At 56.8% G+C, this 20,472-nt stretch overlaps 1 protein-coding gene across 2 annotated transcripts; it reads right to left on the reverse strand.

Annotated features, from left to right (window-relative positions):
- Positions 1-6,317: 6,317 nt before the first annotated feature.
- TMEM200B (transmembrane protein 200B) lies at positions 6,318-18,656 on the reverse strand. 2 transcript variants are annotated; one of them, XM_069875311.1, is made up of 3 exons: positions 14,042-14,095; positions 13,301-13,469; positions 6,318-8,589 (listed from the first exon to the last, which is right to left on the reverse strand). In XM_069875311.1, the coding sequence occupies exons 2-3, from the start codon at positions 13,305-13,307 to the stop codon at positions 7,268-7,270; spliced, it is 1,329 nt and encodes a 442-aa protein (XP_069731412.1). In that variant the 5' UTR covers positions 13,308-13,469; positions 14,042-14,095; the 3' UTR covers positions 6,318-7,267. The 2 variants fall into 2 exon arrangements, with proteins under 2 accessions (XP_069731412.1, XP_069731413.1); XM_069875312.1 differs by lacking the exons at positions 13,301-13,469; positions 14,042-14,095 and adding an exon at positions 18,592-18,656.
- Positions 18,657-20,472: the final 1,816 nt, after the last annotated feature.

Below are 20,472 nucleotides of genomic sequence, written 5' to 3' on the forward strand. Positions count from 1 at the left end.
GTCGAGCTCCGGCACGCCAAAACGTGCTTTAAACAGCTCTGTCACGGGGAGCTGGGGCTTGTGGAGGTCCCAGCTCCTTCAGATAACGCACGGGTGTGATGAGGCACAGCCAGGCACCAAGCATGGCACCAAAGACCTCATGTTGGCGGAGAAACAGCCAAGAATCACGGAATCACCAGCTTGGAAAGGACCCCCAGGATCATCGAGTCCAACCATTCCCATCAATCACTAACCCATGTCCCTCAGCGCCTCATCCACCCGTCCCTTAAACCCCTCCAGGGAAGGGGACTCAACCCCCTCCCTGGGCAGCCTCTGCCACTGCCCAATGACTCTTCCCATGAAATATTTTTTCCTGATATCCAGCCTGAACCTCCCCTGGTGGAGCTTGAGGCCATTCCCTCTCATCCTGTCCCCTGTCCCTTGGGAGAAGAGGCCAGCTCCCTCCTCTCCACAACCTCCTTTCAGGGAGTTGTAGAGAGCAGTGAGGTCTCCCCTCAGCCTCCTCTTCTCCAGGCTGAACAACCCCAGCTGAAGTCCTCTTCTCAGCTGCATTTTGCAGTGTCAGTTGGCAGCCAGTTGGCCAAGACATCACCTGCACTGTCTCCTCTGCTCTATTTATCACCGAGAGCATCTCCAAGCTCTCAGTTCCAGTGAGATCCCAGCCCACCCCTGCAGCTCCTGGCTGGGCACGAGCTCTGTTGGCAATACAGCAGGAGCATCTCCGACCAGGGCTCCAGCTCCAGGTCTGTTCTGGCAGAAAACTCATCAGCTTTGGGAGCCCGGCAGCACCGCAGTGTTGGGATGATGACAGGATGCTGTGCTGCCCCTGCCCTCTCCGTGGGGCTCCCAGCCCATCGCACCGCAGGGACATTGGTGGCACAGGGGCCTCGTCCCACAAGCTCAACACAAGCCAACACTGTGTGCTGGTGGCCCAGGAAGGCAACAACCACCTGGGCTGCATCCAGAGCAGTGGGACCAGCAGGTGAGGCAGGGGATTCTGCCCCTCTGCGCTGCTCTGGTGAGACCCACCTGGAGCCCTGTGGTCAGTTCTGGAGCCCTGAGCACAGGGAGCACATGGAGCTGTTGGAGAGAGTCCAGAGGAGGCCACAGAGATGTGAGGGTTGGAGAACCTCCTTTAGGAGGACAGGCTGAGAGAGTTGGGGTTGTTCAGCCTGGAGAAGAGAAGGCTTTGGGGAGACCTTAGAGCATCTTCCAGTGCTGAAAGGGGCTCCAGAAAAGCTGGGGAGGGGCTCTGGATCAAGGAGGGCAGAGGTGGGACAAGGGGGAATGGTTTTTAGCTGGAAGAGGGGAGATTGAGATGAGATCTTGGGAAGAAATGTTTTGCTGTGAGGGTGGGGAGGCCCTGGCCCAGGTTGCCCAGAGCAGGGGTGGCTGCCCCATCCCTGGAGGGGTTCAAGGCCAGGTTGGATGGGGCTTGGAGCCCCTGATCCAGTGGGAGGTGTCCCTGCCCAGGGCAGGGGTGGGACTGGATGGGCTTTGTGTTCCCTTCCAACCCAAACCATTCCATGACTTTATGATCCCAAATGCCCAGGGTACATATGTACCCAGCTCATTTCCCCAGAGGACAAGCTCAGGGGCAGCCAGCACCAACCCCCTGATGCTCAGCCACGACCCCTCATGCCACCACTGAGACCCAGAGCCGTCAACCGTGAGATCACTGTGACTGGAAAGGCTTTTCCACCATGACTGGAAAGGCTTTTTCATAAAGCTCCCTGCCTTAAAGCTTTTCTCAGGCTGGGTGCCCAAAGCCCCTCTCTGCCTGGGTGATTCTCCCCCTCCAGGGGGGCATCTGAGCCCTGTTGCTGCCTTTTAGCCCCGTGCCTCAGTTTCCCCCTCCCTCAGCTGCAAAGGCTGCCAAGCCTGGAGCCCTGTGGCGTTCTGCCTGGCTACAAGCAAGGGAAAATATTAGGTAAACAAGCACCATGGCAATCTGGAGAGATGCAAACAAGTAACAGAAACCCCAACACCAGCAGAAGGCAGCAGCCGCCCGCAGGCTCGTGAAGGGCCAAGCCCCGGCTCCTGGGTGGCCTTGGGCCAGCTCCAGCCCCCAAATCCCACATCAAACCAACGGTTCCAGCCCTGTCAGATTCTTTGGAAAGGAGCTGCAGAAGTCACATCCATTCATCACCCGTCCCTGTCCCCTGTTCTTCCTCCACTCTCCATCCCAGACCCTGACCCAGCATCCAGAGGAGGAGCAGCCACCATGCTGGGAGGAGAAAGTTCCCATTCAAACACCAGCTTGTTCCAGCCTGGGCTATTTTTAGGTCATTTATCTCGTTTCGGGGACTCAAGCAGCCAATTGTGCTCCCAGGGGGTCAGCGAGGTGCCCCAGGGTCAGGGTCACTCTCAGGGCTCCGCGGGGAATTGCTGCGGGAGCCAGGGAAACAGCAGGACCAACTCCATCACTTCTAGATGGAAGAGAACAAGGTGGTTTAGGGTCCAGGATAAACAGGGTTGAAAGGGAGAAACTGCCTTTGCAATGGGCCAGATGGGACACACTGGACTAAGCCCTGAGCTCCATAACTGGGAAAACTGAGGCACAGGAGGAAAAGTCAAAGCCAGAGGCAGGGAGTGACCTCCCATCCCACGGCACTAGGTTCATCCCCACTTCATCCTCATCCCTCTGGGACAAGCACCACTTCAGGACACCTACAGGTCTGTGAGCATCAGCCCTAACAAGTCTTGGCTCCCACCCCAGCTCGAAGGGCTCAATACCCCCCCAGAAGCAACCCCCCAAGTTGGTTTGGGGAAGTGGAGCATCCTCATCGCTCTGCAGAGCATCCTGCGACCATGCCTGCCCCTGGGAGGCTGGAAAACCACATCAATGGACATGATTGCAACCCAGTACACACCAGTACAGCCCAGTTTTTCCACACTGGCCTTTCCAAACACCACAGAGCTGAAGTGGCATCACTCCATCACCACCTCACCTCCCTCTCCAAAACCTGACAGTGGGGAAGCAGCAGCTCCCTGCCCAGAGTGCAGTCCCCCCATCGCCCCATGGAGCAGAACACGTGGCTGGATGCTTCCCACCTCCCTTGGCAAGTACCAGGGAAGCTTGCAGAGCTGCTGGTGGCACAGAGCAGCTGTCCCAGTGCAAATCCATGCCCAGATGTTCACCTGGGATGAGGTGGTGGGTGCACGCAGCAACCAGGGGACCTCTCAGCCACAGCATTTGGTGCCAAGAGAGCTTTTGTGTGCAGGAGCAGCTCCCTGCTCCCAGCTCCAGCAGTCCCTGACACATCTCATATCCCTATTCTCTGAGGGACACTGAGGCTGGTCCAGACGTTGGTGCAGCGGAGTCCCCATGGAGCTGCACGCAGCGATTCCTGACCTGCACGCTGCTCTGCCCACACAGCAGTAGAACTTCAAGGCACAAGCCTTCCCCTAACACCCACACCCTGCCAAGCTTCTCCAGGTGAAACAGTTTTCCTGGGGTAACATTCCCAAAGCCAAATACCAACCCCTTGCATGCCAAACAGATCCCATTATCTGTGCATCCTTTCCTTCCCCTTGTTTGCCCCCAACAAGGGCTCCCTGATGGGTTCCAAGCCACAGAGCTGGAGATTTGGGCTCCAGCAGCTGGGATGGCACACAGGCTGATAGGGGACTCTGGCTTTGGATCTCAGCTCACCTCCTTTGGATCTCAGCTCACCACCTTCCACCCAGCCCCAGCCCCACGCTGCTCATCCCATTTCTGCGTTAGGGCACCAGCGAGCCTGGGCAGGGCACCTCCAAACCCACAAAAAACAAAAAATAAAGCAAAGAAAGTTAAATCAAGTTAAATCACCAAACCTGGTCCAGCTCCAGCCTGGCTACCTCGGATGCTGGGAAGCACAGAGATGGGGGCCCTTGGCTCAGAACTGGCTCATTAATGCAAAGAGGCGCTTTGCACCACACTTATTTCCTTTCTTTTAAATAAAGCATCAAAAGCAGCACCATATAGATCGTGCCAAAGGGTCACAAGGCTTCACAGCGCCAGCGAGCACACCCACGCCCCATCACTCCCCTCACCCCTGCTGAGGGGTCCTCACCTTTAAACATAAGGTGCAAAGCGCTGCACTGTTGCTCCGTGGATGTGGCAACAGCTCCAGCCTCAGTCCCAGCACAAGAAGCCCTGACACTTCACCTTCCCAGCACCTTGGGAAGGAGATTTATAGCAGAGAGTACTTGCCCTAAATAATGCACCAGCATTTGCATTCCCTGGCTGTACTACAAGTGCAGGGCTGCTAGCAGAGTGCTCTCTTTCACGGAAACTTTAAATCTTAAGGAAGGGCTTGCTGGCCAGGCACAGTCATAGCTGCAGGGAGAGGAGGAGGAAGGATGAGGAGGAGGAAGGATGAGGAGGAGGAAGGATGAGGAGGAGGAAGGTCTACCAACCAGCCTAGGGCTGCAGGTGGGAGCTGATGGTCTGAGCAGCATCAGGTGTGGGGTGGGAGCTGATCTAGCTGAGCACTGTGGTCAGTCCTGGGCAGCACTGGGACACCCCCCACTAGTTCCTTTCGCTGCTGTTTTTGGTGAAATCCCCCTTTTCTTGGCAGGAATTTCCTCCTGCAGCAGGGCCCTCCTGGGGTGGGGAGATGCCAGTGGCTGATAACGTCCCAGTATTTAATCTCTAGTTTACAGAACTGGGTCCTGGGTAGGGTGAGAAGATACCGTCCAGCATCGCTGCAGTGTGAGATCCCCAGTGCTTCCAGGACGGTTTGACTTCACAGCTCTGCAGCCGAGCAGGGTCAACAGAGGCATTCAGGATGCAATTTTTTGCTTTATTTTTAAATGTTTTCAAACCCAGATCCATCCCTATGCAGTGTTATTCCCAGTATGATGCAGGGATGAAAGCATCCACGGCAGGACAAGCCGCTGTTAAAACCTCACAAACACTCTTGAAACCTTGTCTGCAGGCAGACCTGTAGGTGAGGGATGCACAGATGATGCTCTCCCTGGAGACAGCATGGGTCTTCTCACCCCACTGGATTAATTAATAAAGCAGCTTTGCATTTTGAAATGATCCCCGTGTGGCTCAGAAATGCCTCCTCCTCAGATGTTGCTGAGTTGAGCACGAGGAGGATGCTCAGGTGGGAGAACAATGCTAGAGCAGGACAGGTTCTCCTCTCATCACCCATCATTTGCACACTGGGTTGCAGCCACTTTCCGAGGCCGGGCTGAGCCCCAGCCAGAAAATGAAGAAGGAAAATTAAAACAAAAGCTCCAAGCCCTGAAGCAGCTCCTGGTGTGGCTCCTCGTGGCATTTCAGGCTCCAATTTCTTGCTGCTGGCTTCGGAATCATGGCCCAAGGCCCAGCTTTAGCTCTGTCCGCAGCTGGTTCAGCCTGAATGAAAAGTTATTTTCAGCTAAAAACAACCTCCTGGCACATCCCCTGGGATGTTGCTGCAGGGCAGACCCCGCTGGTGACTTTTTGTTGTTGCTGTTTGTTGCATTGAACCAGTGCTTAAATAATTTTGAGATTAAGCAGCTGAAGAACGAGCTGAGCTGTGGGCTGGTAGCACTCCCAGTAAAACTGCAGGGATGCTACTGACACCTAACCACAGCTGAAAGCCCCCTCGCTGCTTTCTTGCAAAGGGGATGCTGGTACCCAGACTTTTTGGGAGAGTTCGCATCAGACACGGAGAGCTTTTTCCTGTAAAGCAGGTTAAAAAAAATCACCGTATCCCACAGCGCATCCTCACCCAACATAGGGAACCCTGGTTTTCTGTTTCACTTGATTTTCTCCACATTTTTCTACTGCATTTTCCTGCTGTGATGGCTTTTTGGAGGATGTTGTTTCTGTGCTACCTTCTCTCTGGCAACTGCTCCATCCCAGCTCCAAGGCTGGTTCTCCAGCCTCATCCTGCGCAGCTCCTGTTCTGCATCCAAAGGGCACCAAACCCCAGTCCCACCACTCACCCCTGCCCCATCACATGCCCACATCCTCCCAGCACCTGCATCCTTCACAAAACAGCATAAATAAACCCTCACCTACAGGCAGGCTGTGGGAACCGCTGTTCCCAGCCACTCTGTTTTAATATCGCAGCAGGAGGGTGCTCAGCATCACCTCGCTTGCTGCCTGCAGCTCTCCAGGCACCTTTGGGGCAGGATCATGGAATGGTTTGGGTTGGAAGGGACACCAAAGCCCATCCAGTCCCACCCCTGCCATGGGCAGGGACACCTCCCACTGGATCAGGGGCTCCAAGCCCCATCCAGCCTGGCCTTGAACCCCTCCAGGGCTGGGGCAGCCACCACTGCTCTGGGGAACCGGGGCCAGGGCGTCCCTACCCTCATCGAGAAGAAATTCCTCCTTATGTCTAGTCTAAATCTGCCCCTCTCCAATTCACAGCCATTCCCCCTCATCCTATCACTGTATGGATGCTGGAGCAGGACAGGTTCTCCTCTCATCACCTTCTGAGTTTGGGCTGAGCCCCAGACAGCAAATGAAGGAGGAATATTAAAACAAAACCCTGAAGCAGCTCCTGGTGCGGCTCCTTGTGGGATTTCAGGCTCCAATTTCTTGCTGCTGGTTTCCAAGTCATAACCCAAGGCCAAGCTTTTGCTCTGGCTGCAGCTGTTTAAGCTCAAATGAGACGTTGTCAACCACAATAAATCCCTCCCAGACCTTGAGCTTATCACCTTATCCTGCAAATATTCAGCAGCTGGTTATAGAGCATCCTTACTCTCTCCAGCTGAGCCTGGGCAGGCTCAGCACAGCCTCAGAAACCCTTCAGGACCAGTTCCTGCAGGTGTGCTGCCCACCTGGAGCATCCCACAGGTAAGATGAGGCAAGGCGGGACCATATGGCATCCAGATAATATTTAATAGCCTCATCGGGCTTACGTGCTCCGGTCAAGTGAATTTCCTGGTGGGGTGAGGCTTGGCAAGGGGACACCACACCCCTCCAAAAGTTGTTCCACCCCAACCCTGCTGAAATAAAGTGCTGCAGGGGCTGGAGGCGCTTTGCTTGCCCCCACACCCTCATCCCACAGTTTGTGTCACATCCTTAAGCGAGGGCTCCCCCTGAAAAGCCACCAGGAGAAGGGCATGTAAGGCCAAGGGTATCCACTGGGAAGCCACCGAGAGGCAGCCAGGAGAGGACATCCCACCCCAGGCAAGTCCTCCCCCAGGAGCAGCAGGTCAGGACCTCCCTCTCGGCATCTGCTTAAAAACACCACCTCACGACCCTTCCTGTGGTGGGTTTTGGGGTTGCTGGTGGGTGCTGGGGGCCAGGACAAGGGGCCCAAGGGCTGTGGGGCTGTCAGACCTGCGCGCCTTGCTCCATCCCCACCACCCAGGAGCTGGGCCGGGGCTCGCAGCGGCTGGGGGGCTCGCCAGGCTCCAGCAGCCTGTCCGAGGACTCGCCAGTGCTTTCCAGTTTGGCGTAACCCACCAGGCTGACGTGGTCCAGGCGGGGCCAGCTGCGGTTCTTACGCTCCTTGATGGGAGCCACCACCAGCACCCCTGGTCGGCCAAGGTCCAGGGACTTGGAGTGTCCCGGAGCGTGGAGCTGCGCGTCCAGGCTGAGCTCTGCTGCCGCTGGCTCTGCGCCGAGGCAGCCGCCGTCCATGTTGACGATGACGTGGCCACCACCACCACGGTCCTGGCCACGGGGCGCGATGCTGCCGCTGGCACAGAGTGGAGCCCGGGCGAGCCGCGGCGCTTCGGGAGGGAGCTCGGCACCGCTCCCCTCGGCCCTCTCACCGGCTCCTCGCGCTGCCGCATCCAGCAAGCGGTTGTTGAGCTTGATGACGGGCAACGCCAAAGCGCCGACGGTGGAGGAGAGGAGGGACTCGGCTCTGGCATGGCAGGAGAGGCTGAGGTTGGCTTCGGCAGACGCGCCGGAGCGGAGGCTGAGGAGGGAGGTGGCGGGGGATGCTCCGGGGTGCTGGAGGAGCTCAGCCATGGTCTGGAGTCTGTTGAGGCCGTAGCAGTCAGACCACTTGGTGCCAGGGCCAGGGCAGCGGGGGCAGGAGAGATCCACCTGGTAGCAGCCCTCCACGCACTCGGCGTTGTCCTTGGGGGCGTGCTGGCTGTCTCCGTGCTGGCAGCGCTCGTCCTCAGGGCCGGGCCCCTCAGGGAGACCCGCGATGGAGTAGAGACCTTTCTGCATCAGCCTGCGCGTCTCCATGTCCCTGTTCTCGTACAGCATGGTGTTGGCGCAGATGAAGATGAAAAGCCCAATGCCCATGATGACAGGGCCAATCAGCTTGAGCTTCTCGCTGTGGGGCACGTGGCGCCCAGCAGCCACCTCCTTCCTCACGTCCCCGGCGACGCTGGCATTCCCCGTGCTGGCCCCGCTGCTCGCGGGTCCCCGGTGGGGCCAGTAGCCAACCACAGCGATGGTCATCCCCACCAGCACCACCGAGATGCCCACCATGACGAAGGCTCCTGAGGGTGAGCGCATGCGAAGCTGCCCTTTCACCGGGACCTCTGGTGGGGATTTGCGCCGCAGCCGGCGTCCCCGGCGCCGCGATGGGGCGGGGGGCACTGATGGTTTAGTCCCCGCCGCCTCCGGCTCCCGTGTGGGTCCATTGGTTTTGGTGCTCTCGGCAGTCATCGTCTCCAGCTCGGCTGCTCTTCCTGCAGGGGGAGGAGGAGAAAAAGGTGAAGAGACACCACTGGGGCTCCGTGTGCCAGAGATGTTGGGATACTGGGGATGTACATGGGGAGTACATGGACACTGGGAGCATGGGAACAAGTCTTACGAGGCGTGGCTGAGAGAGCTGGGGGTGTTTAGCCTGGAGAAGAGGAGGCTGAGGGGAGACCTCATTGCTCTCTCCAACTCCCTGAAAGGAGCTTGTGGAGAGGAGGGAGCTGGGCTCTTCTCCCAAGGGACAGGGGACAGGACGAGAGGGAATGGCCTCAAGCTCCACCAGGGGAGGTTCAGGCTGGACATCAGGAAAAAATATTTCATGGAAAGGGTCATTGGGCAGTGACAGAGGCTGCCCAGGGAGGGGGTTGAGTCACCTTCCCTGGAGGGGTTTAAGGCACGGGTGGATGAGGTGCTGAGGGACATGGGTTAGTGATTGATGGGAATGGTTGGACTCGATGATCCGGTGGGTCCTTTCAAACCCAGTGATTCTACGATTCTATGTCAGGAATGTGGGGAGCATGGGAACACCAGGAGCACGAGGATGCCAGGAACACAGGAAGCATGGGGATGCCAAGAGCATGGGGATCACAGGGACATGGAGAGAATGGGGATGCCAGGAGCACAGGAACCACAAGGACACCGGGAGCACAGGGATTCCAGGAGCACGGGGGACACCGAGCCCATGGGCTGCACTACGTCAGGAACCAACAGCTTTGCTCTCCTCCTCTGCATACTTATTTTCCTTGAGTTACTTCTCTCTCCCTGCTCAAGAGCAGGGCTAAGGAATTCCCTCTGGCCACATTGCCAAAGCCTCAAAACTCATCTCCCTAACTCCCCTGGGCTGCACAGGGGCACAGCTGGCACCCCACTGTGCCAAACCAGCACAGAGACATCGCTGGCATCAGGGGCACAAATGATCTGTCCTGGGTCACTGAGTCCCAAACGCCTGCAAGAGGTTGCTACCAGGACGCTCAACTTGACTGCAGCGAGGGAAGAGGCTGTTTTTCTGCCCACTGGGGAAACCGAGGCACAGCTGCATGTGAAAACCCAAACTAAAGGTCTCACAAAGCCGCACCACAACTGCCCTGCAAGCAATGCAGCTCCTCAGTTGGCTCCACTCGCTATTCAAACATGACCTAAAAACTTAAACCAACATCTCATCACCCACGAGCTGCTCACCAGGCCGCAGGACACAGCAACCAAGCACCCACAGGGGATTTAAGCTGAAAGAGGCACTTTTCCTGATTTACGGCTGCCTCCTGCTCCATGCATCCTGCTTAGATAAAGCTCCACATCCAGGGTTTTACGGGGCTTCCAGGAGCACAATGTATTTCATTTTATCCAGTACCTTGTTCCCTAGATCACAGGGTCATAGAATGGTTTGTGTTGGAAGGGAACACAAAGCCCATCCCGATCCAACCCTGCCAGATCCAACATCTCCCAGTGGATCAGGAGCTCCAGGTAGGAGGAGGGTGACCGCTCTAATTTTCCTCTCCAAAATAAAGTGCTGAGAGTCAGCAACCAGCATCACTGACAGCAGAAAAATAAGATACTACAGGTTTTTCTTCTTTTTCTTTTCCCAGCCTTAATCATCTTAAGGTGTTATTAGCATCCGAGGGAAGGAATTAAATATATGAGTTTTGGGATGACACTGTGCTCCTGGCACAAGGCTGTCAAGCTGTGACAATTTGAATAAGGGAGATTTAAAGGCAAAAAAAAATCAAGTCCTAGAGAAAACAACCCAGACCCTCAGCCCACTGTGGAGTGGAGTAAAGCTTTCTGTGCAACAAGCCAATAACTGTAAGGGGGAAACACGATGAACCCAATGTGATGGTCACCCTGCATGGGAAAAGGAGTTTCTAAATATCCTGGTATTAAAGGGAAACATCCAGGCACTTGACCACATCCCAAAGACTGGGGGTTGTTTTGCTTGCAAATGACATTATTTAGGTTATATCCCAGCTTTCTCTAATTAAGGGAATAATAAAGGGAGGTGATGGAGTCTCCATCCCTGGAGGGATTCAAAAACCGTGGAGTCGTGGCACTTTGGGACATGGTTTAGTGGACACAGCAGTTTTGGACTGACAGCTGGATTGGATGAGCTTAGAGGTCTTTTCCAACCTTAATGATTCTATAATTACCACCTTAGATTGAACCTCTCTTAATTTCATATCAAACCCTTTAAATTCCTTGCTGGCTCCTTAGGGATTAAAAAAAGTGAAAGCCCCTAAAGCCCAAGAGTGGAGGGAAGGGTCTTCGATACCAGCTGCGGGGATGTGACCCCTCCCAGGGGTCAGGGCTCCCAAAGTCACTCTGACCACACACACACCGTCCATCTCCTATTTTTGGACCCAAGCCCCATCCACACCTCCTTAAACACAAAGCCGACGTTATCTCTTTTACACCCCCGAGCCCCTACATAGATGAAGTCAGCACCTGTGGGGACCACGATGAGGGGGAATGCTTTTCAGCTGAAAGAGGAGATATCGAGATGAGATCTTAGGCAGAAATGTTTTGCTGTGAGGTGGGGAGCCCAGGTTGCCCAGAGCAGGGGTGGCTGCCCCAGCCCTGGAGGGGTTCAAGGCCAGGTTGGATGGGGCTGGGAGCCCCTGATCCAGTGGGAGGTGTCCCTGCCCATGGTAGTGGGTAGAACTGGATGGGCTTTGAGGTCCCTTCCAACCCAAACCCTTCTATGATTTCATCCCTGCTACAGATCCAGGTGATGTTGACCCCATTCCCCCCTCAGCTCTCCCTTTCACCAGGCACAGGGATGGAGATCCAGGGCAGGAGGGACAGATGCCAACAAGCTGCCTCCAGGCAGGGAATCCTCTTCAACCCCATTCCAGCCCCCTCCCAGCCTCCATTCCTGCCCCAAGCGCCTCTTCCCTTATCTCCCGGCCACCTGATAGCTGCCTGCTCTCCAAAGTTGGAGTATTTAATTGCTCATCGTTGGGGCTGGTTTTTCCCAGAGTTCAAACCCATTATTTTTATTAATAGACTCCCCAGGGTTACATAAGCTCTTAAAAAAAAAGGTAAAAACATATAAAACCCAGCATTGCCATCCAATTCCGCTGCCACTCACGCGACTGGATTAATTCAAGGTTGGAGCAGCAACGCCAGACCCAGCTCAAGTGGAAGGCAGGGCTGGGGGTCCTGCAGTGTTGGGGGGACAGCAGGGGGACAGCCCGGTCCCTTGGCAGGGACAGACAGTGGCTCGGGGCTCCCAGCCACCCCCTTCCAGCTTGGAGGCAGCCGTGGTTCTCTGGGACGCGACGCCTCCGGTTCTGAGGTTTGGATTCCCACTGGGGAGGAATGACAGCATAGAAATGGAAATGCCGTTACAGAGCGAGCTGAGGGCTGCGCTGCTGCCAGGTTTGGAGTTAAGCTTCCAATCCCCGCAACAAGCCTGGCATTAAAATAAACTCGAATATTTCTCTAATCTCCCCCAGCATGAAGGCAAATTGCTGGCTCCACCCTCCCACCCCAATCCTCTCCTGCCCACTTTGCAGACAGGCTCCTAAAATTTGACACTAAATCCCAACACATCCAAGGACAGCGGAGCTGGGCATGGGGTCAAGCGGCATTCAGGAAGGGTCCCTCTCACAGGCAGATCCCTGCATCCCTTGGGTGCCCCAGGGATGCTCTGCCCCGTCACAACCCTGCTGTCAGCTTGAGTTCGTAGCATGCCACAGGCTATCAAAAAAGCAGATCTGGCTTCAAAATCTGAGGGAGGAGGAGCTGTGCCAGTGCCTGGCAGGGCCACACTGGTGCCACGTCACCGGAGATGCCAGCCTGCGTCCAGCCAGCTCAGTGATGTGCTAGAGAGCTGCAAAAACACCTTATGGAAAAGGGCCAGGAGCAGGCAACGCTGAGGGCAGTTGCTCCCCCTTTGCGAGTTTATCCCCATTATCTTTCCAGGATAACACCTGGAAAGGGTTTTGGTGTGGAGCAGACTCCACCATGCCAGCAGGGATCTAAAATCCAGCAGCTCCCCAGGGAGAGAATTTCCCTCGCTGCTGTCCTGCCCTGCTCCAGGCTGCACCGCCCACCCTCAGGGCATGGCCCCATCCTGTCCCCAGGATCCCATCCTGTGTCCAGGATCCCACTTTTTGGATCTCCTGCAAGTCACATCAGCGGTGCATCCCTCGGAGGAGCTGGTACCCGGAGCAACCCAGGCTGCAACGAGCACTCACAAAATGCCTGACGAACAGAAAACATCACCTTTTTCCTCTCCTTTTCCCAAAAACATTATGACTTGAAAGCTGCTCCTGACTTTAGGAACAAATTGCTTTTGAAATTCGTTGCCGAGTCAGCCAGCAAAGCCCAAAACATTTTTAAAGATCATGGTGATGGGTGAGACCCCCAAAGTGCAGCCCCCTCTGCCTCATCCAGGCACCCAAGGGAGCCCGTGATCCCAAAGCCCGTGGTGGCTGAGGACCCCCAAGTCCCCTCTGCAGGGAAGGGGGGTCCAGGCAACCAAGACCTTACAGGTACGAGGACACGCTGAGCTGTGAGAGCTCTCCCTGTCTTCTCCACCCACCGGGGTACGGAGAATGGTAATGACAGTCTGCACCAAGACGAGATGCTTAAAAATAACTCCCTTTTCCAGCCTAACCTCCAACGCCGCCCCCAGCGCGGGGCAGGGAGGGGATTGCACAGAGCAGCACCCAGGCACCAGCTCCCCTTTCCCCATCTCACCTCCCATCCCGGCTGGAGGAGAAGAGAAGCTGGTGGAGCAGCAGCATCAGTCACGGCGCGTGGTGCAACCATCACCTTGGATGCTCGGGGTGTTTGAGGCTCCACATCTTTGTCCACGTGGTGCCTCTTTTCCTATTTTTCTCAATCCACTTCAAATCTGCCCCCTCGGCTACACATTAAAAGTGTCCAGAGGGAAGAAAGAGGATCGAAAGTCACTGGGCATCTTTCTGGGACTTTCCCAGTGGAAGAAAACCCTGTCACCATCCCAGCACTCACTAGAGCTCCCAGCTTGAAGCTGCAAAGCTTCCTCCAGGCTCAAAGCTGTAAATCTCCTTGCCATGACCCCAGCACAAGTGTGTTCCCAACACAGTGACAGAATCTGTCTCTCCAGCTTCAGCTTTTGCTGGGGACACCCGTTAATCAATCATAATTAATTAAGGTCCCTCACACAAGCTTTCACAGAAACCCAGTAATGCTAATTAACCCAGTGTAGGAAGGTTTATCGCCCTTCCCAGCAGGAACCACCTTCTGACCCTGCGCTGGGGGTCTCACACTTGGTTTTAATGGGGCTGGTGACGTATTTTCACCTTTGCTGCAGCCCAGAAGATGCCAACTGAGACCACCCTCTGCCCATCAGCTGAAGGGGATGGAACATTCCTCATCTCTCTCTCTCTGCAGCAGCAGAGACCTCAGTTTCCCCAAGCAAAGGGCAGAACGAATAAGACATTGATACACAACCACCTCTACTAAGCACTTGCTGATGGAGACATCACCTCCTTGCCTGGCCAAGCTCTGGAGGAGCTTCTTGTTGGCTTCCCACTCATCCCAGTCAGCATACAGTGTCACCTGCAATACGATCCAGGACAGCAGGATACAGGGAAAGACGATGCTGGGGTGGTTTGGGGACGCAGATGGTCTCTTTGCTTTCCACCCTGTGGTCGACGGGCTCCCCCAGGTAAGAAAGTTGGGAGCAAGGGGACTCACCAGCAGCTCCTTTCACCTTGACTTGTCCAAAATTCTCCCTGTTCCCAAAAAACGGGGCCATCCGCTAAACTCCTCTACCCCTCAGGCAAAGAGAGTGCATCGGAAACATCCAACCGATTACTAATTACAAGAGCTTGCCTTACCCAGATTTGCTCTGCTAATTAGACTAATCTTCACGGCTGGGAAATGAGCCGCAGTCACCCAGAGCGAGGAGATCACGCCAGTTGGATGGATGCTTAACTCATGTCAGACCCCTGCGAGGGGATCATAATTCCCAGCCACTTCTGACGGGCCATTGTTTAAGGAGACAATAGAAACGCCGAACAATTTTGTGTTTCTCCTCCAGGCTGATGCTGAAACCAGGACATCTGCATTGCTCAACTTTTTTTTGATATGAACCAGATGCAAATAATTAATCAATCCAAATTCAAGATAGTGCAGGCATCTAAATTTAAACGGAGAGCGGATTTCTAACGGCAGCTTTTGGTTGCTTGGAGGACGAGGAGGAGAAGGAGGGAGCTCAGGGGGATTTCCTGGGAGAATTCCTGCCTCCGGGAAGCAGGGTGGCAGGGCACCCAGGGCAACGGGCTGCAGCCAAGCACCTTGCAAACCCTCACAGCCACGAGAGCAGGAAAGCGCGTGGGGGAAGTCCGTAGGCTGGGATTTCCAGGGAATTAGGACCGAACTCTTTCTGAATTTGGCACCTTCCCTGCTGCTCCTCTGAAAAAAACTCCCTGCCAGCCTGGAGGGAGCTCGAGGGGCTGCCAAGTCCTCCCTGCTCCCAGGCATGGCCCAAGTTATCCAGCGGGTCCAAACACAAATAACCCACCTCCTCCCACCCCAGGGACCCGCATCCCACTCTGCCTGCAAGCAACGAAGTTCCCAGACCTATTCCCAGCTGGGATTACACTTGCCTCCAGCATTATAAACCTCTCCCTTACTCTTTACCCAGCAAAAGCCCCGTTTCCACGATACTGGGAACAGGTATCAAAACCCACCTGGAAGCAAGACAGGAGCTGTGGGTCCAGCTGCAGTTGTTCCCCCCTTGCAAGCTGCGAAGCTGACCCCCTTGTGCCAAAAGACCTTCCCAATCCCAAAGTCCCGGAGCTACCGGGATAACTTCAACCCACTTCTCCTCTCTTGAGTGTCTACATCAAACCCGATGTGGGGATTTGCTGCTGCATGACCGCTCCTCAACTCAACCCACTACCAGGAGGCTCGGGAACTGCAGGAACTGCTGGGATGTGGGTATCGCTGCCAGCTCCTTCCCAGGTGCTGGGTTCTGGCTGTGCCAGGGGTGCATGTCCATAGGCACACGAGCGTGCGTGCCCATCCGTGTGTGTCAGCAGGAGTCTAAGTGGCTGGAATGCGTGGGTGCGTGGTGTCCGTGGGTGCCCAGTGCTCACACCAGTGGGTGCCCGTGGGAGCCTCAAGCTTGTGGGTGTCTGTTGTCTGTGAGTGTTTTGTGCCTGTGGGTGCCCCATTCCTGTGGGTGCCCTGCATCCATGGGTGTTCAGCACCTCCAGGTGTCCCATTCCTGCAGGTGCCCTGCATCCATGGGTGCTCAGCACCTGTGGGTGCCCCATTCCTGTGGGTGCCCCATTCCTGTGGGTGCCCTGCATCCATGGGTGTTCAGCACCTCCAGGTGTCACATTCCTGCAGGTGCCCTGCATCTGTGGGTGCTCAGTGCCTGCAGATGCCCCGTTCCTGTGGGTGCCCTGCATCCACAGGTGCCCCATTCCTGCAGGTACCCTGCATCCATGGGTGCTCAGCACCTCCAGGTGTCCCATTCCTGCATGTGCCCTGCATCCATGGGTGCTCAGCACCTGTGGGTGCCCCATTCCTGTGGGTGCCCCATTCCTGCGGGTGCCCTGCATCTGTGGGTGTTCAGCACCTCCAGGTGTCACATTCCTGCAGGTGCCCTGCATCTGTGGGTGCTCAGCGCCTGCGGGTGCCCCATTCCTGGGGGTGCCCCATTCCTGTGGATGCCCTGCATCCATGGGTGCTCAGCGCCTGTGGATGCCCCGTTCCTGTGGGTGACCCTGGGAGCCTCAAGCTTGTGGGTGCCTGGTGTCCACGGGTGTTTTGTGCCTGCGGATGCCCCATTCCTGTGGGTGCCCCATTCCTGCGGGCGCCCTGCATCCATGGGTGCTCAGTGCCCGCGGGTGCCCCATTCCTGTGGGTGCTCAGCGCTCATGTGAGCCCCGTGCCTGCGAGTACTTGGAGCCCGTGGGTACTCGGAGCCCGTGGGTGCTCAGCGCTCACGCATGCCCCATGCCTGCGAGAGCTTGGTGCTCGCGGATACCCAGGGATGCTCACTGCCTGTGGGTGCCCCGTGTTTGTGCCCCATAGTGCCGCGTTCCCTGTGCCCGTGGCTGCCGGGTGCCTGCAGCTGATGGGTACCTGTGGGTGCCTCACGCCCCTGGCTACCCCATGCCCGTGGGTGCCCCGTGTCCATGCACTGTGCATCCCGCAGCGGCTCACGGTGCTTGGGCTGCTGCCGGTGCCGTGTCTGTGTGTCCCTGTGTGTCCATGTGTCTGTGCCTGTGTGTCCGTGCATCCATGTGCCCATGTCCACGTGCCCTGGTGTCTGTGTGTTCATGTGTCCGTGTGCCTGTTTGGCTGTGTCTCCGTGTGTCCATGTGTCCGTGAGTCTGTGTGTCCCTGTGCCTGTGCCCGTGTCCCTGTGTCTGTGTGTCCGTGTGTCCATGTGCCCCTCTGTCTGTGTGTCTGTGAGCCTGGTTGTCCATGTGTCTCTGCCTGTGTGTCCATGTGCCCATGCCCGTGTCTGTGTGTCTGTGTGTCCATGTGTCCATGTGTCCGTGTGTCCGTGTCCATGTGCCCCTCTGTGTGTCTGTGTGACTGTTTGCCTGTGTGTCTGTGTGTCCATGTGTCCGTGAGTCTGTGTGTCCCTGTGCCTGTGCCCCTGTCCCTGTGTCTGTGTGTCCGTGAGTCTGTTCGTCCATGTGTCTGTGCCCCTGTCCCTGTGTGTCCGTGTGTCTGTGTGCCCATGCCCATGTCTGTGTGTCTGTGTGTCCGTGAGTCTGTGTGTCCATGTGCCTGTGCCCCTGTCCCTGTGTCTGTGTGTCCGTGTGTCCATGTCCATGTGCCCCTCTGTGTGTCCGTGTGTCTGTGTCCATGTGCCCCTCTGTGTGTCCATATGCCTGTTTGCCTGTGTGTCTGTGTGCCCATGTGTCCGTGAGTCTGTGTGTCCATGCGCCTGTGCCTGTGTCCCTGTGTCTTTGTGTCCGTGTGTCCATGTGCCCCTCTGTCTGTGTGTCTGCGAGCCTGGTTGTCCATGTGTCTCTGCCTGTGTGTCCATGTGCCCATGCCCGTGTCTGTGTGTCTGTGTGTCCATGTGTCCATGTGTCCGTGTGTCCATGTCCATGTGCCCCTCTCTGTGTCTGTGTGCCTGTTTGCCTGTGTGTCCATGTGTCCATGTGTCCGTGAGTCTGTGTGTCCATGTGCCTGTGCCCCTGTCCCTGTGTCTGTGTGTCCATGAGCCTGTTTGTCCATGTGTCTGTGCCTGTGTGTCTGTGTACCCATGCCTGTGTCCCTGTGTCTGTGTGTCCGTGAGTCTGTGTGTCCATGTGCCTGTGCCCCTGTCCCTGTGTCTGTGTGTCCGTGTGTCCATGTGCCTCTGTGTCTGTGTGTCTGTGAGCCTGTTTGTCCATGTGTCTGTGACTGTGTGTCCGTGTGTCCATGTGTCTGTGTGCCCATGCCCGTGTCTGTGTGTCCATGTGTCCATGTGCCCCTGGGTCTGTGTCTGTGTGTCCGTGAGCCTGTTTGTCCATGTGTCTGTGCCTGTGTGTCCGTGTGCCCATGCCTGTGTCTGTGTGTCCATGTGTCTGTGTGTCCATGTGTCCATGAGTCTGTGTGTCCATGTGTCTGTGTGTCTGTGCCTGTGTGTCCGTGTGTCCATGTGCCCTTCTGTCTGTGTGTCCGTGTGCCTGTGTGTCTGTGTGTCCGTGTGTCCGTGAGTCTGTGTGTCCATGTGCCTGTGCTCCTGTCTGTGTGTCCATGTGTCCATGTGCCCCTGTGTCTGTGTGTCCGTGAGCCTGTTTGTCCATGTGTCTGTGCCGGTGTGTCTGTGTGCCCATGCCTGTGTCTGTGTGTCCGTGTGTCCGTGTGTCCATATGTCCGTGTGTCCGTGTCTATGTCCCCCTCTGTCTGTGTGTCCGTGTGCCTGTTTGTCCGTCTGTCTGTGTGTCCATGCGCCCGTGTCCGCGTGCCTGTGCGCCTGTTTGTCCGTCTGTCCGTGTGTCCGTCTGTCCGTGTCCCCCCCCGCCCCCGTTCCCCGCACTCACCGCCTCCGGGCCGCCCCCCCCGCCGGGTCCATGGAGCCGCTGCCGCTCCCGCTCCCGTTCGCCGCCGGGACGCTCGGGATGGAGCCGGGGGGGGCGGGACCCGCCGGGGGGGGCGGAGCGGGGCGGGGAGGGGAGGGGACGGGGTGGGGATGGAGTGGGAATGGGGATGGGGTGGGATGGGACCGACTGGATCGGGATGGGATGGGATGGGATGGGATGGGATGGGGTGGGGTGGGATGGGATGGGATGGGATGGGATGGGATGGGACCGACCGGATCGGGATGGGATGGGATGGGGTGGGACCGACTGGATCGGGATGGGATGGGATGGGATGGGACCGACTGGATCGGGATGGGATGGGATGGGATGGAACGGGACAGCCTCCCCCCCGCCCCCGCCCCCATTCCCTCGGGAACGCAGCCGCCTCCCGGCCGTGGGAAAGTTGCGATCGCTCCGCAGGGATCGCTGGGGATGATGGAGGGGGGAGGTGGGAGCAGCCGGACTGGGATGCAGGACGGGACCCGCTGCCCCGCGGGATGCTCGGAGCCCCCGAGCCCTGCGAGGCTCCGGGAGGTGCCGTTCCTGCCAGCCAGGCCAGCCCGTCCCGGGAAAAGCGCTGAAGGAGTTTTCCCCTTCCAGCAGCTGGGATAACAGCGTTGCCCCCCGCTGGCTCTGGCAGCCCAGGCGCTGGATGCACACACACCCGCAGAAAGGGTTTAAAGCAGAGTCGGGGGACACTTTCTCCTCCGGGCAAGCACAAACGCGAGCTTCTGCAAGGAACTGGCTTCGCTTTTCTTCCTCTGGACCCGCTAAAGAGACACACACACAGACCTCTCTGCCAGCTGCAAAGATTGTGGCACTGCATCCCTGCATCCCCATCCCCACGTTCTCATCCCTGCATCCCCATCCCCACATTCTCATCCCTGCATCCTCATCCCTGCATTCCCATCCCTGCATCCCCATCCCCACGTTCTCATACCTACATTCCCATCCCCACATTCTCATTCCCCATCCTCATCCCTGCATCCCCATTCCTGCATCCCCATCCCTACATTGTCATGCCTACATTGTCATCCCTGCATTCCCATCCCCACATTCTCATCCCTGCATCCCCATCCCCACATTCTCATCCCTGCATCCCCATCCCTGAATTCCCATCCCCACATCCCTATCCCCACATTCTCATCCCTGCATCCCTATTCCCACATTCTCATCCCTGCATCCTTATTCCCACGTTCTCATCCCTGAATCTTCATCCCCATGTTCTCATCCCTGAATCTTCATCCCCATGTTCTCATCCCTGCATCCTTACTCCCGTGTTCTCATCCCTGAATCCTCAATCCCCACGTTCTCATCCCTGCATCCCCATGTCCTCATCCCTGCATCCCTGCATCCCCATCCCACATTCCCATCCCTGCATCCCCACCCCATGTTCTCATCCCTGCAACCCCATCCCCAGGTTTTCATCCCTGCATCCCCATCCCCGCATCCCCCTGGGGCAGCGAGCGATGTCCCACAGCTGTAACTGGCTGTGGCACATCACGATGCACCAAAACAACTGATCCCAGCTTTCACCAACATATTCACACACCACCACCACACAAGGCACTGGCAAGAGCTGAGGAGATCCGGCCTCGTTACACCCCCGAGCCACTGATGTTCTGCAGGCAGACAGGCTGTTTATCAGCCTTTAATGAAAAATGTACCAAGCTTGCATTCCCCTTCCTCCCTATAGCTGTGGTAAATTGAAGAGCATCAAACCAGACCCCTGCTCTCCCCAGGGAGCCACAAAACACAATTCCCCATGTGACTTTGCCATCAGCACCCCACGGTCCGTAAGCAAATGCAGAATCCAGTCAGTCGGCCCTATGGCAAGGAGCA

Source organism: Phaenicophaeus curvirostris, chromosome 23 (assembly GCF_032191515.1).
Source record: "Phaenicophaeus curvirostris isolate KB17595 chromosome 23, BPBGC_Pcur_1.0, whole genome shotgun sequence".
Lineage (NCBI taxonomy): Eukaryota > Metazoa > Chordata > Aves > Cuculiformes > Cuculidae > Phaenicophaeus > Phaenicophaeus curvirostris.